At 45.8% G+C, this 21,602-nt stretch overlaps 1 protein-coding gene across 2 annotated transcripts in view; it reads right to left on the reverse strand.

The window, feature by feature from the left end:
* DTL (denticleless E3 ubiquitin protein ligase homolog) overlaps positions 1–21,602 on the reverse strand; it is a 60,067-nt gene that overhangs the window by 12,101 nt on the left and 26,364 nt on the right. For both annotated transcript variants that reach the window (XM_029593251.1, XM_029593252.1), the window contains exons 12-13: positions 19,198–19,287; positions 17,332–17,467 (exon numbers count right to left, since the gene is read on the reverse strand). In XM_029593251.1, coding sequence (XP_029449111.1) covers positions 17,332–17,467; positions 19,198–19,287 — 226 coding nt within the window. The remainder of the gene's footprint in view (positions 1–17,331; positions 17,468–19,197; positions 19,288–21,602) is intronic.

The raw sequence follows: 21,602 nt of genomic DNA on the forward strand, positions 1-21,602 counted from the left end.
TGATGGTTTTTCAGCACAAAAGCAGCAGAAAGATCTGCAGCTGCTGTAAAGGGTAAGTCAACACCTGTAAGTCCTGGGCCCTTCCAGGCCCTGTTTTTAACAGCCAGAGACAGTCACCAAGTGCATACTCTTCTTCTGAAACTTAATACACAGAGTCATTTATGCCAGAGACAAGCAGATTAAAATCAGCTTTTCCTTATTTATGGCACCTAAACTTAGCAAGCGAATTTTCCAGGAACAGACCAGCTCACCAGCTTCCTGCTTCTAAGGGCACAGCTGAGGGGGTTTTATTTGTTTTGTGTTAATTACATTTAAAAGCAATAAAAGCAGCAGCATTAAGCTGCTAGCATTGGTTGCAAGAGATAGTGAGTGCTTCTCTTTGGACCAGGGTCGTTTACCACCTTGTCTGAAAGAATCAATAAATTACACCACCAGTTTTAAACAAAACTTAATGCGGACTCAGCTCTGTGCTGCAAATGCCGGTCCACGGTGAATATTCCTTACCTTGCAACAATCACTGAAAGGGCAGTTACTTTGCAGGCCACTGACTTTTAGGAGGAAAGCAATGGGCTAGATCCCAGTCAGGTGGGTCTGTGTACAGGCAACGGCGCAGACTCTGGTTCGGTTCCAGCTAGATCACGATGAATTAGTTCTATTCGTGATAGTGAGACTTATCCAGCATGTTCAGTTTGGTCAATCTTGATATTTTACTTGAGTCAGACTAAGGGTCCATCATGTCCAGCATCCCATCTCAGACAGTGGCTAATCCTAGGAAATAGCCGGTAGGTCTCAAACGTCAATATGGAATAAAGTGTCACTGGAGATTAAAGTGTTCCATCTTGCACTCCAAGACAAGATCTCTCTAGCCCTGAGCACCCCAACCTTCAGCCTAGGAAAGAAGGTTATAGGAGAGGCTGTCCTTTCCCTAGGAGACAGCCTCTCCTAAAACCTGCTTTCTGAGCAAACGATGTTCTGAAGAAATCTGAACTGCCAGGCTTCGGAGTTTTGTTAGAGTAGGAGAAAGTGTCCTCCGAGTTTGAGTGTACACACTCGGGGGTCTGTTGAGACTCCAAGGCCCACTAGTAAAGATAAGTTTGTGATCCCTTTACTGAAGACAAAGATTAAAAAAAAAAAAAATGTACAACAATGGAAGCAGAACTAGGAATAAGACTAAGAGAAAGCCAGAGCTCGCTGAAACAGGAAAGCTGATATTGTCAGCACTCTGGGAGGGTACTACACCTTTAAGATTCAGGAAACTCTGCCTGACATTTACGCAAGCATTGGCAAAGTAACACAAAGTGGTTAAAAAAAACAAAACAAGAGAAAGCCCGGTGGACACGGTCCTGTCTCTTCAAACACTGTGAGGAAGGCTGCCAGAATGGTACCTTCTGAAAGCTCAGCATGGGAGAAGGGAAGCAGGGAGAGGTCTGGCGGTAAAACCGGAAATGACAGGGGAAAGCAACGAACTGACGCACTTTTTCCCTGATCTTCTCCGGTGGGAAGCAAACACAGAGCCCGTTGGCTGGACCTCTGCCCAGCGCGTGTGTGCTAGGTTCAGATAAATCGGGGGCCCTTCTGAAGCCGGTGCTCGCCGCCCTCTTCCTCCCCATGAGCCACCGGCAGGGGCTTAAGCGCACACCACTCGCCCGAGTGCAGAGGTAAAGCCGTGGAGAACTGGCACTCGCTCGGCTATTGTATGAACGCTTCCTCAGGAAGGGGAAAGAGGCCGAGGCAGCACACGGTGCCCTCTACTACAAAACCAGCGAGCGACGGCAGGAAAAGCTCCAGCCGTCCCAAAAAAAGGAAAAGGAACAGGGATCACCACTTCCAAAAGGAAGAAGCGTGCCGATGACAGATTAACACGTTGAGAAAGATGGTGCAGCTCACGAGCAGACAGTCACAAAGCAAAACAGGATACCACCTACAAAACTTATTAGACTGGTTTACTACATTTTGCACCGGTCAAGATGTCTCGCTTACACTTGCTTGTTGCTCTTTATTTCTGTGTGTCCAAGCAGCCTAACACAGCAACTGCACACATGATGTTTATTATAAAAAGTATTAATCTGCAACCCTTGTTCAGAAGAAGACGTAAAACTGATTTCTTCCACTAAGCCGAGGTTAGGCAGCTCTGATCCTCCAGAGCTGCCAACAGGTCTGGTTTTCAGAACGTCCACAAAGAATCCGCACGAGATGGATTTTCACACAAAAATGGAGGCAGTGCATGCAACTGTATCTCATGCAGATTCACTGGGGATTATCCTGAAAACCAGACCCGTTTATGGCACTCCAGGACTGGAGTTGCATCCCCATGCACTAAGCCCTCCTTCCCAGGCAGTCTGTCCAAGAGAGTCACAATTGTAGCAGTCTTATTAATATATTGAGATTTCTCATATATATTCTATGTGTAATCTACAGATATGCCCCAATTGCGGATGTTTCACCAAGAACTTAGGTATAACAAGTAAAGATTGGACCTACTGTGGTCTTAAACCAAACTCAATAATCAGAGGTAATTTATTGTTTAATTCTAGTTCTTATTTTATGGCAATTTAAATCAAAAATATGTTTTCACTAAACTAAACTTAATTCTTTGTATATATTTTAACTAAAGTTTGTTTGCTTAATAACTTGACAAAACCTCCACGCAATACCATACTTCACGACATATATAGGTTTTTGTTTTAAGTTATCACATTTTATAGATATGAAGTTGTTCTAGTTCTGGATCTCTTTTGTGTGTCCTGTTTCATGTCTCCATTTTAAATGTTCTTTTCTATGTTTGTATATTAATATTTTTTATAATTGATTTTTAAAGTTATGTATGTGTCCTTTTAATTTTTGTACGCTATGTCATTTTATTATAGCCCCTGAGGCAGCCACTAGAGGAGTGGCGAAACTCGGCTGAGTCGGGCATTTAAAAAAAAACAAACCACGTCTCCACTATAATAAATACGTCAAAGGACATCTGGCATCTATTCCTTTGTTGTTTCCTGCAAGTCCAATATATACAGCGTTACAACAGTCCAAAGTGCTGGCTACCAGGAATTGGACGATGGAAGGAGAACCATCTCTCTCTCCAAGCCATTATCTAATTCAGCAAATTAATTCAGAACAATCTGGACTCTGTGCACGGAGAAACTGGGAATCCGTCACAACCCCCAAAGCGTGGATCTCATACAGCGGTATCACTGAGCCACTAAGCTATAACCAGCGGTTTTCTGGCTGAGGTAGAGACCGTCTCATCTAACACATCTCGATTTTTCTGTACATTCTAAACAGCTCGTTAAAGTACTCGGTGCCAGTGTGAATATCAAGAGCACAGATTCAGCAACAAATCCCAAAGGAAGCAGTTATACTGCTGGGTGGCTGTAAATCTTAAGCTGCTGAGGGGGACACAAGTATCTCAGATCTTCCAAGCAGGATTTCACCAACTCCACCTGAAAGGTCCCATTTGATAAAAATGATTTAAAAAGCACCTTGCCTCTCAGCCCAAAGTGTTTCTCTCTCTCACACTTCTCTCTCACTATATATATATATTTGTATTGCCAGATATATATATATATATATATATATATATATCTGGCAATACAAAAATTCTGGCTTTCCCCTCATTAAATTCAGTAAACACCAAATCCTAGACAGAAACAGTTAAGGTATCCAGAATGTGGCCTTGACAAAAAAAAAATATGACTGAGGATATTGTTCTCTTCCATACAGTCAAAAAGCTGAGTAAGAGAACTCTCATCCAGCAATTTGTCCAAAAAGGGCAGACTGGACATGGGCTGATAACTTGTGGGGTCCACTAAAGGGAGGATTGATTTTTTTTTTTTTTTTTAATACTGGACAAACTAATGCCATCTTAAACACTTCAGGAGACGCCTCCAGTAAACGAGGCATTAATAAACTTTGATAATGTGGTAGCAAAAGGTATTTTTTCCCCAATTCATACAAGACCCAAGGAGGCCAGGGACCAAGAGGGCTTTTAAGTGCATCAACAATCTTGATACCGGATTGGGAGAAATCTTTCTATTTAATCTCAGGAGGAAGCTAAATAGAAAGAGAGAGCGCTTTGTAACACTCGGCTCAGAGGAAGAACATAGCAGAGTGATTTTTGTACAAAAATTTGAGTTAACTATAGAGCTAAAATCAGCAAGACGGGGTTTTTAATATTCTAAACAATTTGCACGGCTTATTCATAGAGGTTAAGTCATGAAGAACAAAGGAACATTTGGTATGACAAATGAATCCCTATAATTACATTGTAGCCTGGCTGTCTTTATGCTATGAGTTAAATTCTAACAAACTTTTTCACACACTCCTAATTATTAAAATTTGAGAATTTTCCAGTCCCCCTGACGCAGCTTGATGCTAAACACACGGCTGTGTCGGGGTCCTTTTCGCATTTACACTATTGTTTACTGTAAACTTAACTTTGTGCATATTATCTAGTGTGCATATGTAAAATAAAAGTAATCCCTTGGTGTTAATTGTTGTTGTCCAGTATAGTTTTATTCCACACATTTTTCTTGTGTGCCTTTAATGTTATGCCAGATTTCCTCGATACAGCAAAAGTTTCCTTTTTTGTAACTATACATTTTGGGAAAACCAAAGAAAGTGCAAAAGTTTTAGGGACATTTGACTTTTTTTTTTTTTTTTAAATGGTGCTGCTGCCTCAGATGTCTGCATGAGGCCCATAATTAATGGCTCAGCAGGACATTTATAGCCATTAAGGCATCTGTACATTTTTCCCATTGCAATTTAAACTGCATAAGGTCAACAGATCCTTTAAATGGTTTACAATAACCTGGCACAGAAATAAACACAGATTTTAATGCAGTAAATGCATCCTTAAATAGGTCTGACCAGCCAAACTGGGCCAACCCGAGACCGTAGACAATTCTTCCAAAGTAAATAAATCCCGTGTGTGCTCTGCTTCATGTGCACATGACCCTATGTTTTACTGTAATCCTATAACAGACACTGATACCGAGCCAGTGTATGGAATCAATCTACAAGGATATTAAAACCTCCAAGAACTAGAACTCTCTCCACTGATGACGAAGAAAGGAAACCATCCCAGGGCCTGATGCAATAAAGCGGGCCCAGCCTAGCGCACAGGTTAACCAGGGGCTGGGCGTGCATTCTGGACGCCCTTGACTAGCACCTGATGCAATAAGGGGATTAGCGCATCCAGAACGCATGCCCAAACAAATGCGGAGTCGATAGGGCTCCTCACGTGTAAATTCCATGTGGATGAGGCTATTAGCTATTACCCCCTCCTCCCCCCCCCCCCCCCACAGATGCAAAAAAAAAAAACAAAGAACACTGGGCGCCCAACACACACTTTAAATGCAGCAAATTTAATTCCAGCCCTAGAGCTGGCGTTAAGGTCATCTGCGAATCAAGGCTCATGAGAAATTAAATAAATATACAGTCCTCTGTAGTTCCTCCTACTTCAGTATCGTTGTGACACTTAAAATATTACTGCTTGGTGTTCAAAAATAAAGGTATAATGTAATGGCTTAATGAAAAATAAAAAATACATTTCCCGGAGACACACTTTACGCACACACACACACACACACAATAGCAAGGGACCAAATCAGCCTGAAGCAGGATAAAACAGATGCGCACCCATTGCAATTCTGGGTGCCCGATGCATTTGAGCGCTAGGGATGCACATTTTTCCCCTAGTGCGTCCTTTTTAATGCAGCACCTCATTTTAATACTGCATCGGGCACCCAGGGGATGCAGCCGTGAGCGCATTAGGAAAACGGGTGCTCCAATACGAGTGCTGTTTTAAACGCGCGCCTTATCGCGTCGGCCCCTCAGTGAGAGACAGAAAGCACTATTCAGATCAGGTGGACAGTTCACCAAACAAGTCACCCGAATGCCAATCTTTATGGCGAGGCACCTGGAATAGTTAAAGCTTCCTCATCTGAATTATAGTACTTACTCCGCCTCCTCCTCTTGGCTGATGTTCGTATGTATAAATCAGGAGAACCAAGCGCCTCATAACTGCAGGCAGCAGAGTGCCATGACTTGGAGATGCTAAATATAGGGAAACAGCAATTCATATTAAGTAGAAAAGCAGCAAAGTTTTATGAATTTTTTTTTTTTAAATTAAACTTTGGTTATATAAATGCTCAATCTGCTTACAGCCAGACTGACCAGCTTGAAAGCTATTCAACCGATAAGATATGGTAATACACAAGGCCAAGGATGACGCCAATAAAATACAGAATTCAAGAAACCAGTCCCACTCTCCGACTGCCATCTCGCCTCCCACTACTAAACCCCCCCCCCCCCAAAATCTACCCAGTAAGCCTACATAAACTCCCACACCACACCCAGCTACTGTCTTAACATCCCTCCCCCAAACCTGTCCAACAACCTCAACCGACTTCCTACTCCTAGCAACCTCCAACCATTTCCTTAACAGTATGTCCAACAAGTCCCCTACCCAGTCCAAATGAAAGTCAGCCCTGCTACCAATCTACCCTCCAATCCCATATAAATCAGCCAGCTCACCGTAAGCGCCAGTTAACCTAAGCTTTCCTACAAAGGGTCATCTTGACCAACTTCCTGTGTGTCAGATATTCAACAACCGTGCTTGTTCCACACCCATGGTACATCACATCTACAAGCTCATTGCTAAGTGACTACCAAATAAAACCTTCTATCTTGTGGGTTCTCTGAACAAGGCCCCTCCAAGAGGAGCGCTATAGACAAGGAACATAAATAAGGTCCGCTACTTTATAATCGCTGGAGACCTATTACTAGCCCAACCAAGAAGATACAGACTTTGAATCTCACACTGAACGTATAGCTAACCCCCAAATGATTCTGTCTGTTAAGTTAGCTCTGTTATAATCCACTTTGAGGCCATTCGTGTGAAATGTGGAATATCAAATGCCAAAAAAAATTTATAAAACAGACTATTGCAGTTTTTTCCAAGAGACAGGTTGTGCTCTGACCCTGAAGAGATTTAAATGCAAGGCATAGGACCTTAAACGGAACCTGGCAATCTACCAGTATCCAACGAAAGGCTTCCAAAGCCACATCATCCTTGTCCTGGAGCTTACACCCCACAACAATATGAGCACTGGAGTATTTTTTTTTGTGTTTACTAACTACAAAGATGTATAGTTTTTTTATGTTTGTTTTTTATTTATAATTTATTTACTAGCCGTTAAGCCCGTAACAACGGGCTACATTTAAAAACATTTTTTTCGGTCCATTTCCTTCCCACTCCCTCCCCCCTCATTCTCCTCTCCTCCTCTAGTCTCCCTCCCTCCCCCCTCCTCTCCTCTCACTTCCCCCTTCCCCTCACCTCTCTCCCCCCTCCCTCTCCCTTCCCCCCTCCCCCACCCTCCCTCTCTCCCCCTCCCCCCTCTATTCTCCCTCCCCCTCTATTCTCCCTCCCCCACCTCACTCTCCCCCTCTATTCTCCCTCCCTCTCCCCTCACTCTCTCCTCAGTCACTCTCCCCCTCTCTCAATCCCTCCCCTTTCAGCTCATCCTCAACTGGCAGACGAAGATCTCCAGGGGGGGGTTGTCGCGCGCGTGACGCCGCTCCTGCTCGACCTCGCTGCCGCCGCTACACTGCTCCTCCCACTCCTGCTCCTCGCCGCCGCCGCTCCTGCGGCCCCAGCACCATTTTTTTTTTTCGGGTACGCTCGGCTCTGACCGACGTGCTCGCATGCGCTGTAGAGCTGCTCTCTACTGCGCATTTGCGGGCCGTCGGTCAGAGCCCATTTATAAGGTAGATTTTCTCCACTAACAAGACATTGCAATAGTATAGCTTTCACGATAGCAAGGCACAAGCAACCTCCATCAGGTAACTTTGTTCTAAACAAGGTCTTGAATTGCCAAATAAGCCCGAGCTGCCCAAAACAGGCCCTTATCACTGAACGGATCTATGGTTAAAAATAGAGATATGTTCATTTACTAGTACTCACAGGTCATGTTCCTCCTTTAATAGAGGTGCTTTACCATCCGGTAGACTCAAAAGAGTACATAATAATCATTCTTGGTCTATAATAGGTACTGTATCTCCTTTAGGCAACCAGGCCACCAATAGTTGGGAGGCAGGCTGAGTGTTTCTGTAACACCCAAGAATTGCCATCCACTAAAGGCACATAAAAGCCAGATGTCAGCAGCACATAAGTACCTGATGCCACATCTCTGGATCTGTTTCCCCAAGGGAATAAAGATTAAACAAAAGAGGCGATAAACAGAACCTTGTGGTACATCATGTGTGACCACACGAGGGCTAGAAACTGCATCCATTTGTTGGAAATTAGATCATCCTTTACTTTGGAACACCTTACCAGACTTTTTTGTGGGCTTCAGATATAATTTTATTTTTTCAAAAGCAATTGAAGGCTCACTCGTTTCAAACAGCCTTTGGTAGTCTGATTTCCGTAGGCAGGTGCATATGCTTATATCAGTTTGATAACAGTATATTATTGTTTTGAGTTTATCTGTTTGCTCTGTAATGCGATATATTTTATATCAGATTGTAATACGGTTAGTACAATGATTCGTTAGAGGTGAAATATAAATATTTTTAACAAGTACTCCAAACACTGGGTGGAGATCTAACAGAATGAGTAAGTTATTTCCTCCATCAAGCTCATGCAGCAGATTGTCAGAGGAGGCCCCATCAGGGATGTCTCGATCCCGTTTATTTTAAAATATTTTAGCCCACCTACCTATAATGCTATTATGAAGCCAGCCTAATATTTTATCAAGGGCATTTTATTTTGCAAGAAATACTTAGAACTGCAAAGCCACTTTCTCTAAAAATTTGTTCAGGTATTGTAAATTTGAAACAGTTCTAAAAAAATGATTCTGATCCTCCATATCCAAGCCTAGCTTCTTTGAAAACGGGCACACCACTGCTAATTTCAACCCAACACGGAACCCCTCCCCGATAATGCTTTTGCTAATTTTATCAATTCTTTTCCAAGATCAGTAATTATTAATCTCACCAACCATAAAGGGCACAGAATGGAGAAATTACTAGTTACCTGAATTTTGCTTTCCTTAGTGTAGACAGATAGACTCAGGACCATAGGACCATAGAAATGACAGCAGAAGACGACCAAACAGCCCATCCAGTCTGCCCAGCAAGCTTTCACACTTTTTTTCTCTCATACCTATCTGTTACTCTTGGCTCTTAGTAACCTTTTTTTATTCTATTTCCCTTCCACCCCCCGCCATTAATGTAGAGAGCAGTGTTGGAACTGCATCTAAGTGAAATAGCTTAATTAGTTAGGGTATTAACCACCGCAATAAGCAAGCTACACCCATGCTTATCTGTTATCCAGACTATGTAATTCAGTCCTTGTTGGTTGTTGCCTGAATATAGATCCACATTTCTTCATTCCCCCTGCCGTTGAAGCAGAGAGCTAGCTGGATATGCATTGAAAGTGAAGTATCAGGCTTATTTGGTTTGGGGTAGTAACTGCTGTAACAAGCAAGCTACTCCCCGCTTTTTGTGAATGCAAATCCTTTTTTCCCACATTTCCTCATTGCCGCTGAAGCTTAGAGCAATGTTGGAGTCGCATTAACCGTGTGTATGTTTATTGAATAAGGGTATTATCACCAGGTAGTAGCCGTTGTTCCCGTGAGCCACCCACTCTTTCATTTACATCCTCTAGACTTTATGGATCCACATGTTTATCCCACGCCCCTTTGAAGTCCTTTACAGTTTTGGTCTTCACGCTCCCCTGCCAGCAGATGGAGTCAGAGCAAGCAGACGTCACAGTATATATACCCCTGCAGCGATCCCCAGCCTGCCAGTATTCTCTTCAAAAGCAACTGTGGACAGACTAGCAAAACACGTCAGCTATAACTGTACTCAACCAACAAGAAACACTGAACTCAAGAATGTAGGTACCCCAAATCCAGGGACTGGATGAACATGTACCAGTAATCACCTGGGACACAGAGCCCCACAGGAAGACCATTGACACAATCAATCATTCAGCAACCAAGGCAGGAAGCTGAGTCCATTTGTCTACACTAAGAAAAACAAAATTATCAGGTAAGTAGTAATTTCTCCATTCCTAGCGTGTAGACAGATGGACTCAGGACCAATGGGATGGACCAAAGCTACTCCCGAATAGGGTGGGAAGCTGTCCACAGTCTAATCAACACTGCACGTGCAAAGGCTGCATCCTCCCAGGCCTGCACATCCAGAGGGTAGAACCTGGAAAAAGTGTGTAGGGAAGACCACATTGCAGCTCAGCAAATATGTCGACAGGAGTCAACAATCTAACCTCCGCCCGAGCCATTGTGGATAGCCTTAATATGAGTAGGCAACGGTTTTTTCAGCCTCCACATTCACGGCCGTGACTACCTCTTTAATCCAGCGAGCTATAGTAGACCGTGAAGCTGGTTTGCCCTGCTTCCTGCCATCATGAAGGACAAACAGGCAATCTGTCTTTCGGAAAGGTTCAGAAACTTCTAGATACCACACGACAAGTCTCTTTACAATCAAAGTCACAGGAGGCGATGATACTCCATGTCCCTGAGCTTATCCAGGGACAGCAAGGAAATGTTTTGATTCAAATGAAATTCCGAGACCACCTTAGGCAAGAAGGATGGAATAGTATACATCTGTAACACCTCTGGAATCACCCAAGGGACGGCTCCCAGCAAGACAAGGCCTGCAGAACAGAAATACAACGCGCAGAAACACATAGCCACCAGTAACACTGTTTCAAGGTCAACTGCAAGGAAAGGCTATGCAATGGTCGGAATGTAGGGCTCACCAAGAAATCCAGCACCAAATTAAGACTGCACAAAGGAACCAGTAACCTCAAGGGAGGCCGAAGATGCTTCACTTCCTTCAAAAAAGCGGGCCACATCAGGATGAGTCGATAAAGAATCACCATTCATTGGGCCTCTGAAATGGCCAATAGCCACAACCTGTACCTTCAGGAATTAAGGAGGGCCAATTCTTTATTTAACTCATCCTGCAAAAAATTCCAGAATGAATGGACCTTACCCAAACGAGGAAGAACATATTGATCCTCACACCCAGGCCTCAAACACTCTCCAAGCTCACACATAGGCCAAGGAAGTGGAGAATTTCCAAGCATGGAGCAAAGTAGCATCACCACAGAAGAATATCCACATTTCACAAGTGAGTCCTCTCAAAGGCCAAACCATAAGACAACAAAAGTTGGATCTTTCTGAAGGACAGGTCCCTGCTGCAACAAATTCTTCTGCGGTGGAAGAGAAAGGGGGGTCTCCAAGCAGGAGTCTTCACAGATCTGCATACCATGGTCTAGGCCAATCTGGTGCCACCAGGAGTACCACCCCCCTGTGGCCTTTGATCCTGCCCAACAAGGGCATGGAGGAAAGGCATAAAGCAACTTGTCTTCCAGCTAGACTCGTACAAGAGCATCTATGACCAGGGACCATGGATCTCTCCTGCAACTGAAGAATCGAGGAATCTACGCATTGGCGAAAAGTCACCAGCAGGTCTAAGAAGAGAAGGCCCCAGCGATTCATTATCAGCTGAAACGCCTCATCTGACAACACCCATTCTCCTGGGTCCAGACTCTTCTGCTGAGAAATCTGCTCTTACATTGTCTTTTCCTGCAATTTGAGAGGTCAAGATCATCTATAGATGTCCTTCTTCCCATTCCATAAGTTGGTCTATTTCCTATGACACTTGCTGGCTCTTGGTTCCTCCCTGTCGATTGATGTAGGCCACAGTCATTGTGTTGTCAGACATCACTTGGTCTGCCTGACCCTGTAGTCTGTGGCTGATTTGCATGCATGCCAACTGGATCGCCCAGGCTTCCAGGCAAATGATGTTCCAGAGGAACTCTTCAGCATTCCAACATCCTTAGGCCATCAGCTCCTGACAGTGAGCACCCAACCCTGGAGACTCACATCTGTCATGAGCATCAACCAGTTCAGGGAGGACAAGGAAACACCCTTTCTCAGATGAGCCTCCACAACCACCACTGGAGGCGAGAGCAGATTTCCATAGCAAGAGGAGTTGAACCCGAATAGTCCTGAGCCTGCGGGTTCCAATGAGATAGCAGTGAGCGCTGACATCAAACCTAGCACCTGTAGATAGGACCACACTAATGCACTTGTGACATCAATTTATGAATCCAAAACTTCTGGCAGGAAAATTGTGTCCTGCCTCGTGTCGAACCAAACTCCCAGATACTCCAACAACTGAGATGGCTGAAGACTGCTCTTGGCCAGGTTTGCCACCCAAATGAGCTCCTGTAACAAGGATATTACCTTGTGGTTCACCAGGCGACTCTCTTCCTGAGACTTGACTCGAATCAGCCAGTCCAAATACGGGTGTACCAGGATCCCATCTCTTCTCAATGCCGCTGCTACCACCACCATAACCTTGGAAAACCATTCTGGGAGTGGTGGTTAGGCCAAAAGGCAAAGCCTGAAACAGAGAATGGCATCCCAACACTGCAAAATGCAGAAAATGTTGGTGCTCCAAACGGATGGGAATATGAAGGTAGGCCTCTGACAGATCCAGGAAGGTCATAAACTCCCTCGACTGCAGGGCCATTATCATGGAGCGTAAGGTTTCCATGCAAAAATGGGACTTTGGGTACTTGCGACTTGTATTGGCCACTGTTGGAGACAGGATGCTGGGCTTGATGGACCCTTGGTCTGACTCAGTATGGCATATCTTATGTTCTTAAAAATGAGTCATCCTCAAATAATGGTTGACCACTTGAGATTCAGGATGGGATGAAAGGAGCCCTCCTTCTTGGGCACAACAAAATAATGGACTATCAACCCCATACTTTCTTGAGACGTAGGCACTGGGACCACAGCCCTCACTTGGAGGAGCCTTAGAAAGGTAGATTCCACTGCCCGCTTCTTCTGTAGGGAGTAGCAAGGAGACACCATGAACACGTCCAGAGGAATACTGCGAAATTCCAGCGCATATCCTTCTTGTATCGCCTCCAGGACTCACTGATCTGATGTGATCTCGACCCACCTCTGATAAGAGAGAGAGGCAGCCCTCTGTCTCTTGTTCCCGAAGGTGGGTCGGCAGACCTAAATTGGGAAGCTTGGGAGGATCCACCACCTGAACACACCCCTCTCTTGGGCTGTCTGGGACGAAAGACTGATACCTTCGAAAGGTCGAGTCCTCTGAAAGGTCAAACCTCTGTAGGGACAAAAATGCTTGGACACCCCAGAGATGACACCCTCATATCAGAGGAGCGTTGCAAACTGCTTCTTATCCTCCGGCAACCGAGGGACTGGAGATCTGCCCCCACTTACTGGCCAACTTTTCCAACTCGCTCCCAAAGAAGAGTGAGCCTTTGAAAGGCATTTTTGTAAGGTTAGCTTTGGAGGCTGCGTCTGCTGACTTCAGTGCTGGAAAAATAGTAGAAACTATTCTCAAGATCAAAATTGTAGAGCATATAGAAAGACATGGTTTAATGGAACCCAGTCACATGGATTTACCCAAGGGAAGTCTTGCCTAACAAATCTGCTTCATTTTTTTTGAAGGGATTAATAAAACATGTGGATAAAGGTGAACCGGTAGATATAGTGTATTTGGATTTTTCAGAAGTTGTTTGAAGTGGAAAAGGGGTAAACCGTGGAGTGCCTCAGGGATCTGTACTTGGACCGGTGCTTTTATATATATATATATATATATATGATCCTGGAAAGGAATACGAGTGAGTTATCAAATTTGCGGATGATACAAAATTATTCAGAGTAGTTAAATCACAAGTGGATTGTGATACATTACAGGAGGACCTTGCAAGACTGGAAGATTGGGCATCCAAATGGCAGATGAAATTAATGTGGGACAAGTGCAAGGTGTTGCATATAGGAAAAATAACCCTTGCTGTAGTTACACTATGTTAGGTTCCATATTAGGAGCTATCACCCAGGAAAAAGATCTAGGCATCATAGTGGATAATACTTTAAAATCGTCGGCTCAGTGTGCTGCAGCAGTCAAAAAAGCAAACAGAATGTTAGGAATTATTAGGAAGGGAATGGTTAATCATCTCTATGAAAAAACCTAACATGGTTCGATACGATTCCAGTCCCTGAGGAATTTCTCCATCTTCCAGGGAATCAGGATCTACCTTATCATCAGTGCCATTCAGGTTCCTGTCGGGAATACCCACAGTGAACAGAGGCATGCTCCGGTGCTTACATATTAGACTGGAAGAGGGAGGAGCCGCTGGCTGAGGATCAGACCTGACAGGATTGGGCGAACCTGAGGACTGCACCTGAAGAAAGGATTGCAAATCCTGAAAAAACTCCACCAAGAAAATGCAGCCGGATTCAGACCAAAACCAGCAGGAACTGGGAGCGGGGTTCGTTGAACTGCCAATCCCCTGCGGAAGAACTGTTGTGTTCGTCGGTTCCTGACGCCCTCTCTCTGCCCTCCTTACCTCTTTGGCGCCTCCCTTTTCGCCCGCGGGAAGATTGGCTGCCGCGGCATCCTTCTTCCGAAGTCCTCCAGCGTCCCCGGACCGGCTAGACGCTGCAACCTGCCATGTTTCCTGGAGGCCTAGGGGCGCGCGCACGGCACAGCCCAGACTGAAGAACCGGTGATGGTGGGAACCTTAGGGGCGTCCTCTGAGATGACATCACCCGTGACGGATATATAAGGTCTTAGAATTTGCTAACAGATTGAGTTACTCTACCTAAGCTACTCTGCCTCCTCCGACTCACCAGGGATACCCGCTCCTCGGGGGCCTCACTCTCTCCTTTGTTTTTCAGGTGACAGTCTGGAACCGGTACTCGCTCCTCGAGGGCCCTTGTTCCCAGACTTGCTCTGTATTATTTTCTGCCTGGAAGTCATCACTGCCAACTACATCTGTGAGTTACCATCGCTCTCTCAGAGCTTTCCCTGGAACCAGGTACTTGCTCCTCGAGGGCCTATACATTCCAGCTCCTGGGCTTCTATGAGACATTGTGTGAGTGTTTCCATCAGGTTCGGTACATGAACTCTGCATACCCTGCCTACTCACTATATTTCAGTTTCTCTACAGCTCAGCCTCCAGGGATTGCTGTTCCAGTATCTGAGGGACTACAGCCCAGCCAGGCATTCCAGCTCACTACTGCCACCTCTGGTGGTTCAGTATACTGTCTAATAAAAGAACTAGTGTGTGTCTGTCTCCTAACTCTGAGCCTGACCGATGGTTTCTCTCGGGATCTTCTCCCGGGGGCGTGGTCATCTGCCACTGGTCCAAGGATCCATCCACAACTCTCCTAAATAACAACAGATTGCTAATTCCTATCTGATTGCTACTCCCAACAGATAGCAGCTCCTAACAGATTGCTAACTCCTAACAAGAACCAGTCAAGGGAGTACCTCCAGGCAGATCCTTAACCAAACAATCAGGCTGGGAGTGAAATCAGAGGAAAACAACTCTCCCTGAGCCTCTAAACAGCACAGACATGTTAAAGGACACGTCAGGCTGAGATGCCCGAATATGACAGGCAACACAGAGAGAAAGGCGCTTAGGTTTCTTGCTCACAAGTGCCATCAGAGCACAGCTGAATGAGAATGTGCGTCCAGCCAGCTCGCGCTGAAAATTTTTCGAGCGCACAAAAAAAGTTACATGCACAAAAATTAGGTGCTCCAATAGTAAGCGCCGCAAATGCACGCACTGTGTGCCAAAACCTGGGCGCACCACCAAGCTTAAAAAACTTGTGCGTACAAAATTTGTGCCCAAACTGTGCGCACAGCGTGTATGCAGAACCGGATGCACTGTGCACACCGACGATCCGGTAGAGGGCAGTAAAGCACGCACAAAAGTACACGAAAATGCCGCTATGGCCTATTATGCGGTGCGCAAGAAAAAAAAGCCTTACTGCTGGGCCTAGCCCATCGGGGTTGCTCAACCCACCAGGCTGCCCAGTTCCCCTGGGAGTGGGAACAAAGTCAGAACGGTACGCCAACCACAGAGACCGGAGGAAGTCATGCAAACCCTTCTACAAAGTCTCTGCAGTCACTAAATTCTTTATTTATTTTTTTTTTAAACTTACCCCGAGCTCAGGCCTTACTGGCTGAGTATCGAGTATTTCCAGATGGAGGGAGAGGGCATTTGCCGTCACCACCCCGCGCTCGGGCCACCTGCACCTGCTACCTTTAAACTGTACAATCAGCTGAGTCCACGCTGGGAAACCCAGCTACCAAGGTACATATCCGAGGGACCAACGGAAATCACCTTAGGAATTCTCAGCTGGGGGAGGGACCAACGGGTATCACCACAGGGGAGTGGGGCTTTACTCTTCCAATTGTAAATTCTCCTTCCAAAATCTGAAGCAATCCCTAGAGGGAGCTGTACGTCCACCATCTGCTGGAGATGGAGAATCCTGGCAGGCTGGTGTCACTGCAGGGTTATATACACTGTGACGTCCGCTTGCTCCGTCTCCATCTGCTGGCAGGTGAGCATAACCCACTGGCCCTGAGTCCCTCTGTCTACACACTAGGAAACATTCATTTTCTGGGTTTTGTGTAGTTTAATTAAAAAAAAATAATTCAGGAGACACCAAGTCAAGAGAAGAAAACAGCTTCTAACATTTACCTAACTGGAGAGCCTTGCCTGATAAGTACAACTCTTAGCCTTCATTTGGGGACATTTCATCAGGATAACCCCCCTAGCTCATCCCTTCCACTTCTCACACTGCAGCACTTTCTCCTGAGGTGCTAGTTTGTTTGGGGGGGGGGGGGGGGGGCCAAGAGATGAGGCTTCTGTTGCCTCGGAGAACGTTTGATGCCATCTCTGGACATGGAAACGCCTGTGGGACACCTGCATCTGTCTATCGAGGCCAAAATCTCCAAGCTTTACCCAAAGTGCACTGCTCTGAGGTCCCCCATAAAGAGGGATTCTTGCAGGATGAAATCAGACCCTCTCCCCAGAAATTTCATCACACTGTATGGGGATAGCTTCTGACACAGGAGTCCTACTCCAACCAGCAGGCTGGAAACTAAGCCACAAAGGAATAAGGCAAAATTCAAACTTAGGTTCAACTTTTAGCAACAAGAACATTTAAAAGCAGTGAATCTAAACCTGGCCTGGGACCACAGGTGTAAAATGGTTTGATTCAATCATAGTAAGTGTAACCACAATAATAAAAAGCAGCTAATTGTACCTTTTTGGGATGGGAGATGGAGGGGGCAAGGTATGTATAACTTAAAAAGTTGGAGAAACTGTTTTAAAGTCACTAGTGCAGGCCTCATCTCTCTTTCCTCTCAAACTAAAAGAGGGAATCCCTGTAACAGGAGAATCGTGTGCTCAGTGCTAGTCGCAGGGATCAGAATATTAAACAGATTCTTCCATACCTACGGGGAGTGCCTCGGGCTTCTTCTGACAGGCCCAGCCCACCAGGTTGGCTTTGCCCCCTGCAAACTCATCCTCATCAGAGCCACGCCTCAAGCGCCAGATTCTCACGGTGTTGTCATCTGAACATGTGGCAATCTGCAGAGCAAATTGACAAAAACAGCAGAAAAAAAAAAAACCTGATCAGTCAAGGGCAGGTTTCAAGGTCATTGACAAAAGCAAGTCGCGTGCCCAGCACAGAGTCCACGTAGATATGCGATGCCACCCCCCCCCTGACCTGTTCTGCTCTCTTAGTCACAACTCCTGCTTTTCTCCATCCTCGCGCCTATTCTTGGCACAAAATCCAAGTCAGCGCAAAAGAAATCTTATGCTTAAGCCGCTGCAGAAACAGTCCCAGCAAAAAAAAAAAAAAAAAGTGCCCCTAGTACCCCCAACCTATAGCACTACCAGCCAAACCCCCTCTAAGCTAGCTACACATAAGGAGGTAAGGTGAGGACTAGACACCATGCCTTGTCTGGAGAGCAGCTTAATAAGAAGATAGAACTCATCTGTTCCAGGCTCCAAAAAAATACTAAAGGCATGTGTTTATTCCAGACCTCGTTTCGTCAGGACACCCGCATGCAGGCTTTTTCTTCTTACATTAAAAAAGTAAAAAGTACTGGCCTCCATTAAACACTTGCATTGCACAGCTTGATGCAAATTTCAGAAATGCAGGACATCACAAGAAAAAGATGGTTTAATAGAAACCCAAATATCTGCTGATATCCCAAAAGTGAAAGTAAAAAAAACCAAAAAACAGAATGTGTCAACCCGCTAAAAACATGACCTGTCTCATTCCCAAGAGCAGACCTGGTCAGAGAAGATGTACGTTAGCCCAACACTGCAACCGTCTGTCAGCATCCGTGTGTCTTCTGTTACAAGGCATGCTGGGCAAAAGGCAAGCGTGAAAAAAAAAAGCACTGCAGAGCTAGGAGTCCGCTCCAAAATTTAGGCAGCAGGGTGGATATCAATACCTGTACCCAAAAGCACTCATCTCCCCATTTCTCCTCTCCCTCCCATGCACTCATTGCCCAGGAGGAGGAAAGCTAAGCGACGCATCTCCTCCTGCCAGCCTGTCTGCTGCCGTTCAAAGCTTTGCACACTGCCAATCTGCAACGCTCTGATCAGCAGCCGGCAGAAAGGCTGACATCTCACTGCAGTTTTTCTACGGTGGCGGGGGGTCCCGCCACCCTGCACTGGGGAACAGGAGCAGCCAGGAGGTCATTTCTAGGCCCTGCAATGACTCAGTAACTGGGCTTTGTCCAGCCCTGAGTAAAAGGTGATGTGCCACTGCTGTGGGGAGTTCATGCATATTCCCCCTGCTAGGCCTCCACAGGATCCTATACCCTTCAGCTTTTCAGATTCTAGAAATGCTTCTCTCTGGTACCTTACTGAATCCTGTCAGATAATCGAAACATTTCTATTGTCTCCCTTTTGCCAGCTTTAGCTCCTGAAGTCTCCCCCTTCTCATCATAATCCTCTCTGGTTCGGTTTTTCCTGTGTGAGCAGTGCAGTGCGCCATCCACCACTCCACGTTATAGCTGTTTTTACTGACAGAATACAGAGTTAGAGCTCCTGCTGCACAGCTCACCAGAGAAGGGGCAGAGCTTGGCTGCCAGGGATTGGTGGCAAGTCAGTAACTATTGCAGGAAATCAGGGGGGTTTTTTTTTACACTGTAATGCTGTGAAGCTCTAGAATCCCCTTTTGTTTTCAGAGATTGATAGTAGATAGCAGGGTTTAAAAACTTAACAGGATAATTAAAAAAAAAAAAAATATGCAGCACGTGTCCAAAAGAAAAAAAAAAAAAAGGGAAGAAGCTGCCACAAACCTTGGAGAAGTCTGAAGGGCACCATGCGACTGATGTGACCTCCTGAGAATGTCCCATGAGCAGCACCGGAGGAAGCTGGCACTCCGAAACCTGAAACAGGGAAACACAAAAGCTAAGACAAGACCTTCTCCTTGTTGTAAGACACCGCACAGCAATAAAAAGGCGTTGGATACATCGAGGCACAGGGCAGTATCAGGACTGGCTTAGGGTCAGCAGGGAGAAGAGAGGGTCTTTCAAAACTGAAATCTCGGGCCTGCTGCCAACTCGCAGTCCAGAGCTTCAGCCTGTACGCACTCTCTCCACCCTCAAAACCAAAGCACGAATAACTGGCTAAAAAGGGGAAAACAGAGAATCTGATGGCAGGTAAAGACCGTAGGGCCTCTCGGTATCTGCTCCATCTGGGTCCTGTTGAATTACCATAGGACCCCCAACTAGATCTCACTCTTCCCTTCCTTCCTTGTACAGTTCTTGGTTACACTCGCAACACTTCCAAGTCTGGCCATTTCCTTCCCAGCCTTAGAGAGTGCTGCAGAGACGGCCGCCCAGCTGACGGAGAAAAGCCCCTCAGATTATGCGGCTATGGTACGAATACGATGCAGCCGACAGGTCCTCTCCAGCAAGGAACCAGAGCTGCAGCTCTCAGCACAGGTGTAACGGTGGTTTCGCCTCTGTTCCTATTTACCAGGTTATGGCAGGATTTGCAGTTTTTGGGTCTTCGCCTTCCTATATTATGATGAGTTGGCAATACCGTTACAGACAGGGACAAGGAGACTGGATTTGAGGAGTTGGAGTCAGACTTCGGTAATCGGGGTCTCAGCTTGCTGTTTTTTTGGGAGGCCTCAAGGTTGTATTTTTGGATACTGAGAGGATTTTTTTTTTTTTTTTGGGAGTTTTGTGGAGTCTGACTGGTCTCAACCTGAAGGATAAGTCTCCCCTTCCAGGAGGGACTGCAGTCCAGCTTATTGGGGACTCTCTACGCTCATTAACAGGACAGACCAGACATATCGGGAGAGAGGCTGTTCTTCTTCAATCTATTTTTGGTGGCTCGTGATCCAAACAGAGCCAGAGCTTCCCACTGTTCATAGGGAAGGTCAAAAGGACACGGATTCAGCTCAAAGGAAGGCCGGCAAAAAGGAAGGCCATTATAAAGATACTGCTGTTCTTCTAGTACTCATTCTCCTGTTTCTTTTCACTATTTTTGCCATCTTGGCCTGTATTTTTGTTTTTCAAGCCGCAATAAACCAATTTTAGGTTGAATACCATCAAAAAAGACTCTAGCAGCATTTTGTCTTGACACTGTCTACCCTTCTGCGCAGTGAGTATTCAGTGAATTATTTGTAAGGACCATGGTGAGCTGGACTATTCCCCTACTGCATTGAGAGGTCCGGAGTTTAAGCCTCCTCTCTGCTGGGAGAACCACGGCACCCAAAGCTGAAGTCTGGTGATTGCGAGCAATGAGAGAGAGATCTGGGAGAGAAACTGTGGCCCTGGGACTTTGCTGTAGCCTCTCAATTAGGTGGCGTTAAACCAAGAGGGGGGGTTATATAGGCTCCTTGGAATTAGTCATTTAGCCTAGGTGGGAGAGAGGAACAGAGCGTGGCTAGTATGCATATAAGGAAGAGCTGGAAAGGGCCTTCCCTTCCCGAGAGTCTTGACTGGATACCTCCCACTGTGGGAGATTGACTGCAATGACCTCTAGTGAGGCTGAACTTAAGCGAAGGAGGGTGAAGGCCCAACCACCAGCAGATTAAAAACACACCCCAGAGCCGGGTCCTGGTGCTGCACGGAGACAGTTTAGGGTGACAGCACTAATGGGAACCTCCGTAGACTTGGTTTTTAAATTAAGTCGTCAAACTGAAAAAATAAAATCCTTTGAAATCGAGGACTCAGCTAAGCAGCTGTGGCACTAGCAGGGACCAGACCAGGCCAAAATTATTTATACATCCAAGTGAAAGCAACATTTTGTTTACTCTATAAGCTTTACTTCATGCATTTTGTTTTGTTCCACAGAGGAATTTGGCAGCACTCTGGGTCAATCCACACCCACACCTGTCAGTTTCAGCTTTTACAGTTCCCCCTCCCTCCCCGACCCCAATCCCACAGCGGAGAGCGGGCCACAAGGTTGCCAACCAAAGCCTGAGCTGAGCCCTGTCGCTCACAATGTTTTTACTGACAGGAAGTTTAAGAGATTGAATTTATCATCAAGTCAGTTGGGGGGAAACAGTTGGCAATCCTGGCTGCACGCCCTCCCCACTCTTTCCCAGGCAGAGCTCAGGCTGCTATAAATCTCCCTCACCCCCCCTACTCCACCAGGCAGAGCTCAGGCAGCTGCTATATACTCCTCCCTCCCTCCCCGGGGCAGACTTAGGCCTCTCACTCTGGACAGTCAGAATCTGTGTGAACCG

This window comes from Rhinatrema bivittatum, chromosome 3, assembly GCF_901001135.1.
Source record: "Rhinatrema bivittatum chromosome 3, aRhiBiv1.1, whole genome shotgun sequence".
NCBI classification, from domain to species: domain Eukaryota; kingdom Metazoa; phylum Chordata; class Amphibia; order Gymnophiona; family Rhinatrematidae; genus Rhinatrema; species Rhinatrema bivittatum.